The sequence below is a fragment of the Mustela nivalis genome (assembly GCF_964662115.1).
Source record: "Mustela nivalis genome assembly, chromosome: 17".
In the NCBI taxonomy this organism is placed as follows: domain Eukaryota; kingdom Metazoa; phylum Chordata; class Mammalia; order Carnivora; family Mustelidae; genus Mustela; species Mustela nivalis.
Window position 1 is genome coordinate 18,623,203 of NC_139036.1, and position 15,238 is coordinate 18,638,440.

The window sequence follows — 15,238 nt, forward strand, 5'->3', positions numbered from 1 at the left end:
GTGCCCCGAACTGTACACTTTAAATATGAGTGTTATGTGAAATTTTGTTATATGAATTATATTTCAATTTAAAAAATGTATTTTCTTTAAGCAGGCTCCACACCCAGCCCAGCCCCAATGTGGGGCTTGAACTTATGACGCTGACTGAGATCAAGACAAGAGCTGAAATCAAGAGTCAGATGCTTAAGTGACTAAGCTACCCAGGCTTAGAATTTTAAAAGTGTAATTTTAGGGGTGCCTGGGTGGCTCAGTCGGTTCAGAATCTGACTCTTGATTTTGGCTCAGGTCATGATCTCAGGGTTGAGACTGAGGCCCACAATGGGCTCCATGCACAATAAGGAGGCTACTTGAGATCCTCTCTCTCCCTCCCACTGGCCCTCCCCATTCCCCTGCTCACTCGTTCTCTAAAATAAATAAATAAATATTTTTAAAAAGTGCAATTTCAATTTTAGAAAATGAGCACAAAGTCCAAAAGTCCAAAGTCCTCCTTTCTGACTGTTTTCTCTTGTCTCCATTCTTGCTATAATTTCTACCTTTTCTATCTTGACCTCATATTACTCTCTTTCCAGAAACAAATTATCAGAAGTTAATCTCTTCCAATGTTATTCAAATGAAGGAATACATTCCTTCACCATCAAATAAACCATTTATAAAATGTTTTGAAGCACAGTGGTGCAGTGGAAGCATGCTGGGCCCATAAAATGTTTTGAAACATCAAAGGAGAGCTATTTCCTTGTTCAGGACAGAAGTAATTGTACTGTGGCGGAAGTGCTGAGACCCCACCCCTCCCCCACTTGCATGGTTTCCCTGACTCAGGTGTTAAGTTGCTGGAAGACTGAGGTACAGCCACTCTGGGTGGGCTTTCTTACATAGTGAGCCTTCTGCAAACACTCTTATATGCTCAAACTGCATGGCTGAAAATCATAACTATAGATTGTAAATTTATAATTTAATTTTTAAAATCAGACAAATATAAATGTATACTAAAATGACCCCTATAAGCCAAAGGATGATTCTATTTAGAAAGGCAATTTACACAATGGCCAAGAGGAGAGGAAATCCAGCTGCATGAAATGAGAACATTTTAAATTTCATTTAAAAAAAAAAAAAAAAACTTCCAAATTTGTTGAGCTTGTTACAAAGACTCAACCCAAACTATTCTGCTTGCCTAGAGGTTGAATATGAATGTTTACCTTGAATCTCATCATTGAGTTACTAAGAATACATGTAGGTGTAGTTAAATCACATTGAGACATTTGCTTTTAATTTCAAGGCATTTTAATTTATAGGGTACTTTGAATCCCTCTTAAGGGCCAGGAGTTTAGGCAATTAGCAGAAAGCAATGGCAGCTCACTTCTTCCAATAAATTACAGGGCACTGTAGGGCACTATAAACTTGTTAGGGCTAGTACCATAAAACAAGATGAGCCCTGTCCTTAAGGTTCTTTCAGTTTCCACCTCTATCAGATGTCAAAGTTGCATCTGTCAAAAAAGAGCCAAAGATGACGCATCACACTGATCAGTTAGGAGGAGCTGGACTGTGGCACGTCCTTCTGGGTGAGTTCATAGTCTCTCCAGCTCACCCTAATTGTTAATCAGTCAGCAAAGGACTTAAAAGGAACTGAGTAATACAGTGAGAAGGGGGTGGGTGGGGCTGGGAGGGTCTTTGGTCAACATGACTCCTTGGCTCACTTATCTGTTCCCTAACTTTGCAAGGAATTCAGAGCCCTCTATGAAATTTGGCATACACTACAGGATATCAAGATACACCTTGGTTCATTTTGTAGTTTATTCTGATGCCCTGAAATAAAATGGTAACCACAAGCAATTTCCCAAAAACCAACGCAGCACAGGGAGGAGGTAAGGAGTCAAGGAGCAGCAAGTCATCAGGTGAGGTGCCGAGCAGCTAGACTGTGAAGTCAGGCCACTCGGACCCCCAGCCTGTCCCAGGCCACCTCTTCCCAGCACTGTTGGTAGCATGATCACTGGCTATGACTAATCCACCAGCGGCCCTGGTCCTGAGGCCTACAGGCTGCAGATGAAGGTGTGGCCCCACCCGGCCCACAACATAGAAGTGGTAGGAGAGGCTCAGAATGAACATTACCTACAGTGAGGAGCATGACATTTTCATATTCCCAAGGCAGGCTGCAGTGAACTGATTCTCTATGACCTGGCTTGCCCCGGTGAGGTGGCGGTGGGAGTTCTGCTGCCTTTCTAGAAACTGACCTTCAAGGGAAAACCCTTAGAGATGTTATGGACCAGCTAATGCCAGGACTTGGAATGCAAAATGGTTGCTGGGCCATGATAACTAGGACAAAGAGTGGTCTGGGGAAAGAGTCTGACCTAAAGAAGTTGAATGATTGGGGCACCTGGGTGGCTCAGTGCGTTAAGCCTCTGCCTTCAGCACAGGTCATGATCTCAGGGTCCTGGGATCGAGGCCCACATCTGGGCTCTCTGCTCAGCAGGGAGCCTGATTCCCCCCTCTCTCTCTGCCTACTTGTGATCTTTCTCTGTCAAATAAATAAATAAAATCTTAAAAAAAAAATAAGTTGAATGATTTGGAGAAGTCTGTGGAAAAGACAGCTGACCACTAGGGGGGAGAATAAAGAGTTTATGGCTTAGCAGGATTCCCTGGCCAAGGATTTGTAATCTGGAACGCTCCACAAACCTTAATAGTAGAGGATGCAACAAGTGAACAATTGGAGAAATTTATAAATCAATTCTGCCAGAAAATTTCCAAAACATAAGGCAAAAAATGGTAAATTGATAAAAAAGAAAAGCCAAAAGGTTTAAGTGTTCCCAGCTGACCATGACCAGACTCCCTGGAGCACAGCACCTGCCAGGAGGTGGAAGGCTCAGTCCAGAAGCCTGGCCCTGCAGAGTGAGCCTAAGTACAGAGAGGCCACACGGCCCCAAGAAACAAGCCCTTCCAAACCCTCTCCTCCCTCAGACAAAAGGTACTGACTGTGGGCCAGCTGCCACTCTGACATTCATAGTTATTTTCTAAAAAACAAAACAAAAAGTGTTGTCTTCAAAACAGCTCCTTCCCGTTTTTCATGGTCTGTATCTGTTATCCCATTTAACAGGCTCACCTTGTCCAGAGGGAGCCTTCCTGAGCCACATTACTCTACCTCTTTGGGCCTCTGGGGCATCTACTAGCACAAATGAGATGTGATGTGTCCTAGGACAGCTCCAGGTTTACGGGCTATCGTGGTCATCAGATAGAACAGGGCCATTTGTTCCCCTGCAATCCTACAGCTCCCTAAATGTAAAAGCAAAATCAGCAGTGAGTAAGGCCCAGCCAAAGGAGACAAAGGGTTCAAAACAGGTGTTTGGCACTAGTGTTATTCAAGCAGCCTGCATCGGGATCTATTTCCCATACGGGTTGCTGGAATACCGGCTCAGAGAACCCGTCCTTAGGCTCCCCTGACTCGTCCAGCAGAAGCCAAGGGCACACAGTGGGGCGCTGCCTGGTGGGGGTCTAGGCTCAGTGCTTCAGCTGTAGGGCTGAGCCCAGAGCTGCATGGGTCTCTGTATGAAACCAGGCCAGAAACACGGCGCAGGTAGCGCAGAGGGGAGGGTCAACATAAGGTTATCAGGTGCTGAAGTCAACCGAATACTTCTCAGGAGAGAGACACATTCTTTTTCCAATCACATTCCACTACCTATTATTTCCTTTTGTGACTTACATCTTATTTAGGGGTGTTTTCATTTGTTTTATGGCCTATTTTTTTCCCTTGTTACTAAAAAGAAACCAATTTTGAACATGCAGTAACAAGCAGAGGAATATATGTATGTATTTTTATTTTTTCAGTATGGAAAGAATGCTCTGTGGTTCCTTATATTTTATTTCAATACTCTCATGACTGGCCCTAAGTAGGCAGGGCCTTCTGGTCTCACCTTAAAACTGCCACTGCCACCACTCTTCATCCCAGTGTCCTGAGGGACCAGATCCCAATACACCTACTCTGAGGCAGGTCTTACAAGAAGGCAAAGACGGGATGCCGCTGACGTCCCAGGATTTTAGGACTAAGAGCATGGGGGCTCAGGAAGGTAGGAAAGGTGAAGTGTGAACAAGCGAACAGGACTCCAGGCCCAATCTCTGTTCTGACTTCCCTGCTTCAAACAGAGTAGCTGTTTTTCTGCATTTGCAGTGGTTGTGTGACCACTGGTAAATCTGAAATGAATATAGCACTTCCCTCCTACAGCTGATGAAGCCCAGCGACTGACCACAGACAAACGTACATAGCACAGTGTGGAACACACAGAGGATGTTCAAAAATGTTAGCTGTTATTTCATGTGGATTCCGCATTAGAATTTGTTAAACAGTTTGGAAGTTCCTGTTTTGGCTCATCTCCCTCATTTAAAAAAAACTGAAAAATGACTTAATTAAAGCATGTGAAAACAAAAAGTATTTTTAAAAAACGATGGAAATGTATGTGTGTAAGAAAATTTCAAACAAAATACCAGAATAAAATAAAAAAAATAATTCTCTGCTTCTCCAGTACTCTCACTCCAACTTCCTTCCCCAGAACATCCATTGTTATCATTTCTTGACCTTATTTTACACGTTTACATTCATAAAGATGCTTTTTGGTTTTTACATGTGGAATTACACCATATATACTAGCTGCAGCTTCCATTTTCCATTTGACAATGTATCTGAGAGGTTTCTTTAAGATTTTATTTGTAATTTTAATTTATTATTTATTTATTTATTTTAGTATTTATTTTTATTTATGTGCCAGAGAGTATGTGAACACAGGCAGGGGGAGAAGCAAGCTCCCTGCTGAGCAAGGAGCCTGATGTGGGGCTCGATCCCAGGACCCCAAGACCCCAACCTGAGCCAAAGGCAGATGATTAACTGACTGAGCCACCCAGGTGCCCTGAGAGATTTCTTTTCTATGATAATACATCTAGATAGATCCCACATTCTACCATTATTCCACAGTATGGATATATCATATTTTATTTAACTATTCTTCAGTGATAAACATTATAGAAACCTTTTTTTTTTTTTGCTTTGAAGGCTGCAGTTCCCCTTTCTTAGTACATCATCCTCTCCATGTATGGATTTTTCTGTAGACCTCATATCTAGATGTAAAACTGTTAACATGTAAAAGCACATGTTAGCTTTTGATACATAAAGACAAGTAGCTAAAGACTGCACCAATTTGTCTCTTAGCACTAAAAGTCTGTATTGTTAGTCTTGTAACTTTTTGCCAACCTGATAAAAGAAAATGAGTATCCTGTTCTATTTTCTTCATGTTTATTGGCCAACTGTATTTCTTCAGTGAATTTCCTGCTAGACTCTGTACTCATTTTTCTAGTTGGTTACTTGCCTTTTTCTTATTGATTTTAAAGAATTTTTTACTTTGGATATAAATTCTTGGCCTTAGAGCTTAAACTGTTTTTTCCTAGTTTGTTATCCCTTAATTACATTAATGGTCTCTTTTGTTCTTTTTTGTATTTTGTGAAATCTTTCAGCTACTTTTCATTATGGCTTCTGGGTTTGATGTCTTGTTTATCTCCCTTGGTACTCTGTTATTCAAGGCTAGTTTCTTCTAGAAGGCAGTTCACTGAATTATAGCAGGGTCTGGATTGGATCACAAGTGTCTCTTGATGTGTTGGTCCAAGGATTTTCCTACCAAATCATATCACTTCTCCATTACCACTTTTAAAGGAACTTAAGAGGTCTGACTCTCTTGACTTGGATTTCTTCCTCCTTAGCTCCTGTTTTCCTTCTCTCCTCATTCCTGCTGGCCTGCACAAGGTCTGTGTATTTTTTGCATGACTAGGGAACAGAGATGAATCAACCATGATTCCTACATTCGAGGAGCTCAAAGTCCATGTGTGTGCATGCCCATGTGTAATGATGCAAACAGAATTTACTATAAAACATAAAAATTTGGTTTCCTTGTGGAGAGGAAATCTGAAGAAAGCATATTGATGTGTTAGCAAGGAGGCTGGGTTTCTGAAAAGAAGTTTTTAGAGAGATGCTTTGAACCTGGTCTTTGCTTACATAGATATTAAATGATATTAACTAACAACACACACTCCATCTTTCCAACAGAGGTGCCTGGTCCTCAGATCTATGTACCTTTCTGTTTTAATCTTTTAGTGTTTCTCTGACATGCAAATTTGTATACTTGGCTTTCAGGTTTACAAAGACACACTGACCTGGTCTGCTGCCCAAAGACATTAAGAAAACAAATTCTAAGGTAAAACATACCCTACATGTGATACAGATCAACAGCTGATAAAGTAATATGGTATTTGTGACTAAGTAAGTGAGGCTACATGCAGCCACTACTTAAAATGATGACAGGACGTTCTAAAAATGTGCAATACTCTGTGTCCCCATTTGCACAATTTAGTGAAATCCCTGGAATGAGGGACTGAGCAGTTGAGCCACTGGAAGGAACCACCAAACTGGTAAAGACTGAAGGGAAGCCCCACCCCCCAACCCCCTGATTTCCTGTTCCAGCTTCCCTCGGGAAGTTCCTACCAGAGTTCCATCTGTCAGGGTGCACCCGGAGAAGCGTTTGGCGAGAAACCCCTCAAAGTTAGTCGTTCTCTGAATAGCAAACAGAAGCAATTTCACTTCAATTTCCTTAGCTCTGGTGCGCATAATCTTGGCAAGTTCTGTCCTTCAAAATAAAGAAATAAGAATGATGTTAAAAAAAAAAACCCAAATCTGTTCAAGATAGGATAAATGGTTTTAGCTTATATTCCCCCCCAAAAAACGGTTTTAGCTTACATCCCCCCACAAAAAATGTGGTCATTTTAAATCCTGAGGTCTGTTACCAAGCTGAATGTTTGGAGAATAGAAATACATGCTCTAAATAAGAATTTGAAAGTGAAATGGCCCACTAGTCAAAAGAAATCGAGGATTAAGGAGATCAATTTGTTTATATAGTCACTACTATTTTTAGATCTTTCAACCTTTCTGTAATTTGTTAATAATGTAAATATAAAGCACTTACGAAGAATTTTACAAGCATACATTTGATGTATGATGTATTTATATATGCATAATTTGACATGCATATATTTTATATGATGTCACAAGTCATTCCTTACTGGATTACAAAGCCCCCTCTTCCAAAGAGCTCAATCACCATCTCTTCACCCAGAGAGCAGGAACCCTGGAACTACAAGTAGGAGGCTACAGTCCCCATGTGAGAAGTGACGTGCATGTGCTCGGGCGGGTCCTGCCTGCAAAGCTTGTGTGCCATTCCAGTGTTCTGCTTCAGAGTGGGAGCTGTGGGGTAGCAGTGACCTGGGAGCTCTTAGGAAGTACTGAGCCACAGTACTGAGCCATGGTTATCTTCCCATACAAAGAAACGGCAAAACCAAACAAAGAGCCTCTGCAAGTCTTTGAAAATTATGTATCTGTAGAATTTTAGCCAAAATTCCAACAATAAAAGCTTGGCAGCAACAGAAGCAACATGGCCATTAGCTGCCACTTCGATGGCAGATTTGTGGCTGACTCCCTGCCTCCTGCAGACTGCTTTCTTTGCAGAATTAGTTTGCAAGTCACTGAACTGTAGCCTCAAGAGAATTATTTATCAATTTCTCAAGGAATGTGCTTTCTTTGCTAATCGGGACTTAGAAAGCGACAACCACAACTGTCCTTGAATCAACATTTAAAGGTTATCTAAACCTGTGGTAGCAAATATGCTTCTGAGAACAACAGCCACACAGAATGTACATCAGAATGAACTCGAATGCACACTGTGGGCTCTGGGTGGTAATGGTCTGTTCCTGCAAGTTTATCAATTTTGACAAATGTACATTTTGGTGGGGGATGTTGATAGAGGGGGGCTATGCACGTGTGGGGGCAGGAGTATATGGCAAACCTTTGTATCTCCCTCTCAATTTTGCTGTGATCCTAAAATTACTCTAAAACAAAATGCCTATTAAAAGAAAATAATAGGGACGCCTGGGTGGCTCAGTTGGTTAAGCGGCTGCCTTCGGCTCAGGTCATGATCCCAGCGTCCTGGGATCGAGTCCCATATCTGGCTCCTTGCTCGGCAGGGAGCGTGCTTCTCCCTCTGCCTCTGCCTGCCACTCTGTCTGCCTGTTCCTGTTCTCTCGTGCGCTCTCTCTCTCTCTGACAAATAAATAAATGAAATCTAAATAAATAAATAAATAAAATAATAAAGGCAAGAGCCTTAAGAAATCTGCCCCCAGGTGTTTAAAGCATACAACTTTATTATATATTCTCTGATTTTAAGAAAAATACCTACCATGAATTGTTCTAAGGTGGCTGAGTTATGCTCACACATGGGGCTTTTAAAAAATAATTAGCCTGGAGTTAATGTAACTGTGCACTGTGAGAAGGGCATAGATAACTGGGGCGCCTGGGTGGCTCAGTCAGTTAAGCATTTGACTTTGTCTTAGATCATGATCTCAGGGTTTTGGGATCAAGCCCCATGTCAGGCTTCCTGCTCAGTGGGGAGTCTGCCTGTCTCTCTCCCTCTGCCCCTCCCCCTGTTTATGCTCTCTCTCTCTCATTGATAAATTTAAAAATAAAATCTTAAAAAAAAAAAAGAAAGAAAGGCATAGATAACTAATAAAACCCAGTTACTACCACTGCTGTGGTCAAGCAGCAAGTAAAGGATTAAAAAAAATTGACTCTAGCTTTAGCTTTGTCATAGACACACCAATCTAAACTTCTTGGGTTTTAGCTCTTCAATGTAAATGGACTCCCTGGCCCTGGGCTTTGTTCATGAAACTGCAGAGACAGGACGAATGACAGAAGGTCTTTAGGATGCTTAGAACATTCAGATGCCGATATTATTAACTATCCAAAGACTATAAAAACACTGCATTAGGGGCAGGAAATTTGTTCAGGAAATATTTCTTGAGTGTCACTGAAGTATGTGTCCCTGTCCCTATGGAACGATGTATGTAGGAGCAAGTCAGAGAAGCATGGATATATACACTGTACACTGATATATATGATAGAGACACAGGAGAAAATGTAGGGTGATGAGTAACACAGGAAAATCTGGTGGATGAGCCTTGTGTAGGTTAAGTCCAGAAGGCAGGAGCTGTTCAAGGCAAGGGTCAGGCTACAGGAAAGTCTTAGAGCAAAGACAGGAGCAGACAAAGCTGCTGTGTTTTATACATATTACTCTAAAGGGGGGGAAGAGGGGAGGAGGCTTTGACTATAGGCTACCAGCCCAGGACTCTTGTGTACCCTTTTCCACTTTTTTTCTAGAAGTTTTTACTCTTACTCCACATACAAGCCCTCTCCCTCTAGGTTTGGATCTCTGAAGTTGGAGAAGTCGGAATACAGCTGCAGCTGGAGTTCAGGGGTTGATTTTGGATTTATAAAATATGACCTTCAACAGAAAAAGGGTCATCTAAAAGGAGAGAGTCCAGCACAGATGAAGACGTTCTCATTACAATGATGACTTTCCAATAACAACAACAAAAAGGTGGAAATGTTACCCAATCCACAAGACAAGATGGAACCTCCAGACACCAGGGGATTGATTTCAACCAACCAATTTCAATGAACAGTAAAACCAGCAGAGTTGGACTCTACCTTGTGACATGGCAAAATTCTACTGCAATCCTCTCGGTCATGTACCACTCACGTGGAAACATACGACCATATTTCTCCTCATAGTCCACAAGCTGGCGTTTTATCCAGGCATAGCGTCTGTCGATTTTGTCCAGCCAGGCGACCTTAGGAAGGTAGGAAACAAAATCCACGCAGTGCTCAGAAGTAGTGCTGACAGTTTTAGGAAATAAACAAAAACACAGAACCAAGAAAAACACAACCAATCTCTTTATTTCTTACAGTTTTGTTTTATTTTGCTTAATTTTATTTTACTTTATTTATTTTTTAGAGGGGGAGACCGAGAATCCCAAGCAGGCTCTATGCCCAGCGCGAAGCCCAGTGCAGGGCTTGATCTCACAACCCTGAGATCAGAACCTGAGCCAAAATCAAGAGTCCGACACTCACCCAGCACCTGAACCTCACCCAGACACTCCTATTTCTCACAGTTTTAAAGAATATGGGCTACTTTTTCACTTGATCCAGAGGTTCTTAACTTGGCTCTATGATTAGATTTCAGGGATCTGGAAATTTCCTGAAGCGGTATGCGAAGTTTTATGCACAGGTACATTTTTCTGGGGAGAGGATCTATAGCTTCCATTAACTTCTTCAAAGGGTCAATGACCTCAAAATGGTTAAGAACCATTGAACTGTATGGGGCACTTGGGTGGCTCAGTGGGTTAAGCCTCTGCCTTCGGCTCAGGTCATGATCTCAGCGTCCTGGGATGGAGTCCCGCATCGGGCTCTCTGCTTGGCAGGGAGCCTGCTTCCTCCTCTCTCTCTCTCTCTCTCTGCCTATCTCTCTGCCCGCTTGGTCTCTCTCTGTCAGATAAATAAAAAAGTCTTAAAAAAAAAAAAAAACAACCATTGAACTGTAGAGTCAGCCCCTAAAATTCACAGTTCAACATCAACATTTTAAGGCAGTAATACTATTAAAATATGAATCAGCAGACTCGAGGTATTTAATTTTCAATAAAATTCAAATGTCACATCAATTTCATTTGGTTAATACTTACATCTTGGTTTTCTTGAAAAAGTACTAGATATTCTGACAGATGCTGTTTAATAAACTTTTTGATGATTTCTTGTTTGATTCTAGGATCCAAAATATTAGCAACCAGACATGCATCCCGTAGGACATTGCTGGGTCCTCCTGGCCTCTGGTAAAACAAACAACACAGCATTTCAAGAGCCTGAAACAACCTTTCATTCTCCAGGACTCTGACAGCTGCTACTTCTTGTTCCTCTCTTGAAGTTATTATTACTTCCATTCCCCTGACACTTATTCTTTTGCTGTGGATGGATATTTTAGTTACTTGCTACTCAATGAAAGAATGATTAAGCTAGTATGTAGTAGCCAATACAAAAGCTACTCTGCGAATCAGCAAGGAGACACTGTGGAAACAGGGCCAGCAATGGTCATAGGAAATTCTGCTTTCTGAATACAAAAACTGAAATCGCCTTGGTGAAGAGCCACATGTCCAGAAGGACACCACTCTTACCCCCCACATGCCACTTTCCCCTGATTCCAAACTCCGACTCCTATTCTTAAAGTGCCATATTTGTGCCAAACAGTGCAGTGGCATTTAAAATCTAAAACCAGGTTCCAAACTGCCAGACTTGTTTGGCTGTCAACAACCGAGGCAGGTAGCCAGAAGTAAAATATTAGTATACTGGTCCCTTGATCTGAAAGGCATTAGAAGGCTACTGCCTTCTGAGGGGCTATATTGATCCATCACGATGGGAAGGCCTTTATTGTTACTGAAGGCAATGAATGCAATCTAGCCAACTTTTCTTTAAAGTAACTCACTGAATGAACATGGTTGGCGGGGTGGACTAGAACAAAAAGAACACCTGGAATCTACTCTTGGCTTGACTAGATAGCTGTGTGGCTTTGGCGCAATTACTGAAACTCATCCGAAAAATAAATTAAAAAAAAAAAAAATAGGACTTCAATTAGGTGATGATTAACGTTCTTCCAAATCTTTATGACTCTTTTGGGTAAACTCTGTCCAATAATGTGTCTGTCTTGACCGAAGTTCAAGAGTTTTGTTAAGTGTTACTAAGCTGCCTGAGAGCTAAATTGTTAGGATGCTGACTCACTCTGTGCTGAATGGTTGTTATGCTATCTGTTGAACGCTCTGACTGCCCACCTCTTGCTTCTGGATGAAAGTGTTTGATCTGATAGAGAAGTCACAGAAGCCGAAACCTATGGGCTCATGGATTCAGATATTTTCATTTAAAAAGGGCTTAGTAGGTTACCTTGTACAATTTTTACATTACACAAATTTTATTTGTGAAATAGGAATAGCAACACAAGGCCTTTAAGAAAAGATCAGTCACTGAAAAGGAGAATACAAAACTTAAAAAAAAATTAAGTTACCCAGCCACAGAAAAAGTAAGCAAGTTGTTAAAGAAAACCATTAACTTCATCTGCCTGGTGAGATCTGAGAAAAAGATATAAAGTAGGTCATGACTCGTTTCTTCTAAACCATAAAGCTAGGCTTCATTCATATCTTTCTGAAGCTCCATGAAACTGGGCTAGATACCAGAGTATAGTATAGCAGACTCTGGGCTAAGAACAGTCTGGGCTAAGAACAGTTTATAATTTGTGAATGTCCTGCAATCCCTTTTAAAAGAATGGCTTTCCAACATCCACTCCCCACAGTTATAGCAAATGAATAAAGAAAATAGAGTCCTGAGAGGAACACATTTTACAAATAAAAATAACTGATTACTAGAAGGCAGCCATTAACCTATGCAGACATTAAAATCCAGAGCACGTTTCCTATAGGAAGTAATCTACAAAGCCGGGGCAGCTACCCCCACCTACTTCCTAAGTCTCTTTCATGGAGCACAAAGAAAAATGATCAAGATATTTCCAGTTACTGAATTATAAAGCAGGTCCAGGAAATGTCCCTTGGCTCAGTAAATGAACATATACCGCCACCTCTACTTGCCAAGTGCAGTGAGGAACGCTGCTTGCCTGTGTGTGCTCTAGTTCATTTCTGTGTTGAATAATTCTTTCTCTTGAAATAGCTCAAATAATAGAGAAAAAAAGCTTCTAAAGGTTCTTTTCTCCCCAACACATGCAAAGCATTAAGATTACATCTGCTACAATTTGAAAGATAGAGCTAAAAGCAGCTACCCAGGCACAGTGACAGCCAAGTGAGGCAAAGCTTGTTATGGGAGAAGTGTAACCGTAGCCCACAAGCAAAATACCAGAGCCTTCGCAGACACAACACAAACAGCCATGCCACCAGCGAGAGTTAAAGGGATTAATCCCAAAGAACAGGCTTCTGATCATTAAAAGTGAGTCTCCTGTGACGCTCTGAGAGTTACATAAGCCTGTGGATGCTCCTCCCAGCTGTCTCTTCACCAAACTGAAACCAGTAAGTTATGTAACGATTCTAAAAAACACTGCGGCTTGAAAAAAAAATTTTAACACAGGCATGAGAAAAAAGAAATTTGCTGGGCAGATGAGATACTAGGTTTGACACATATTAAATTAAACCAAAATAAATTCTCGCTCTTTGATGCTGAAGACCACAGATAAAGAACCAACATCGCTTTGGGATATTTAAAATCAAGGATGGTCTCATCACCCCAAACCTCTAGCAGACAGACTTATGGCTGCCAGCAGGCACTTCTGGAATGGTAAAGGAAGTCATGGCAGAGAATGTGAATTAGGAAAGAATGGTGATAACTTCTAAGACAGGATGGATAATAATACCTTGGTGCCCTGGGAAGGAAATGCTTCTTCAAAATCAGCCAGGATTTGCTGTCCTAACTCAGTCTGGGCAGCCTTCACTCTGCAGGGAAAAGAGAACATGTTATTGCCTGGTGTCATTTTCATATATCCGTAAGTAAGTATGCAAAGATCGATTGGGCTCAGATTGGGTGGTGGCTAGAGAAGAGAGGTCACACACTAGTTAGTAGCGGCTTTATGACCAGGACCCAGGCATCTGATTTATTGCCATGATGGATTTTCTATATCCTAAAGTTTTTCTAGGCTAACCCTCGCCTGGTGTAAGGGAGTATATGTTTATCTTTCTAAGGTGTCATCAGAGGGTAGTCACGCCATGAGAAAATGCTACAGAAGAACCCCCAATCCAATAGAAATCCATGTTGGATTACTGCTAGGCCTGCATTCCTGCTCCTTGGAGTCCAGAACACAGGAGGACTCCAACCTGCCTCAGAGATGCTGCTTTTTCAATCCTTAAGTCAACATCAGGATCCTAAGTTTTAACAAATGAACAAAAGAAGGGGCACCTGGGTGGCTTAGTGAGTTAACCCTCCGAATCGATTTTGGCTCAGGTCATGATCTTGTGGTGGTGGGATCAAGCCCTGGGTTGGTTCTCTCTCCCTCTCCCTCCTGCTCTTGTGCGCTCCCTTGCTCAAATAAATAAATAAATAAATAAATAAAATCTTAAAACAACAACAACAAATGAGCAAAAGGAATGTTTCCTAAAGTAAAAAGAAGAAGATTCGAAAGACAAAATAAGCTGTTACTTGGGGGTGAAGGCCACTGAATGAAGGCTGAAGTTCACTCAGAAGCCTGGCTGACAACAAAAATGAGCTCAAAAGGAGAGGTCAGTACCTAACCTAGCATTTGTGTGTCTACCAGGAGCTCAAAAATACTTGTCGGCTGAGAGGAGAGAGGAGAAGCAGCTGGCATGAGAAAGGAACTGTGCGTGTCAGCACCACCTGCAATGATCACGTCCTCCCCCTGGGCCGGGGAGCTGGATGCCTCCCGCCAGCCATTCTCACAGAGCTTACTGCCCTGAGCCTGAGGCAAATATTTTACCCTTGCTAGAAGCGCCATAAAATCATGTTCTTCCTTTTTTGGTCTCCACCCTGTTACTTTGGAATTAACTTTTGAAGTTTCTAGAAATAGCAAATAGCTCAAAACCACAGTTTCTTGGGCTATTCAGCAGTGGCTGGCAATCAACTGAGAAATTTTTTTTTAAATGAGGGGATAGGCAGGACCCCAAACAATCTGGTTTTTTTCTGTGGCATCGTTATAATTATGCTTTACTCCAGGTACTTTTCAGGGTTTTTTCACCATCTTCAAAACTTTTAAAACCACTCTTACAGGTGGCTTTGTAGCCTCTTTAGTCACTCAGTGACAGAGATAAGGCTGTTACCGGAGCGGCCCCCAGATCATAAGCAGGACCAGCCACCTCAAGATGCCGAATGCACAGTGGGAAATATGCCCTGAGTGTGAGCTCTGACAGGAGAGCAGAGAACATGCTTCTGTAAAACTACCTCAGAGGTCTTGTGACTCCACATAATGGGCCAGGCAGACAGCCTCCCCTGGGCCCGATCACAAGACAGAGCTTCCAGAGCCTCCGGCCCTTCTGCTCCGGCTTGCCTCTTGGCACCACAAAGAGAGAGCACCAGTTCCTCCCAAGACACAGGGACAGTTCCTGGAGGGGAAGTTCTACCCCCCCGTCAGGGACATTCCTGGTCATACTCTCATGGCTCCTGAGCACCTCAGTGGTATGAAGGTTCCTCTGCCCTTTACACCCTCCCCCCTCCAACTCCACCCAGCAAAAGCTGGGGTGCCTGAGACAGCCAGAGCCTATGGTAAGGCTGGGTACTTCCAGAGTGCAGAAGACAGGGGAAGTACAAGAGTATTACTGGCAGATCCCCCTATCGTCT

General features: G+C 42.2%; 1 protein-coding gene across 2 annotated transcripts in view; it reads right to left on the minus strand.

The window, feature by feature from the left end:
• Positions 1-15,238, minus strand: part of VPS53 (VPS53 subunit of GARP complex) — a 137,702-nt gene that overhangs the window by 72,380 nt on the left and 50,084 nt on the right. For both annotated transcript variants that reach the window (XM_082707067.1, XM_082707068.1), the window contains exons 8-11: positions 13,308-13,386; positions 10,591-10,734; positions 9,560-9,702; positions 6,509-6,650 (exon numbers count right to left, since the gene is read on the minus strand). In XM_082707067.1, the coding sequence (XP_082563193.1) occupies positions 6,509-6,650; positions 9,560-9,702; positions 10,591-10,734; positions 13,308-13,386 (508 nt within the window). The remainder of the gene's footprint in view (positions 1-6,508; positions 6,651-9,559; positions 9,703-10,590; positions 10,735-13,307; positions 13,387-15,238) is intronic.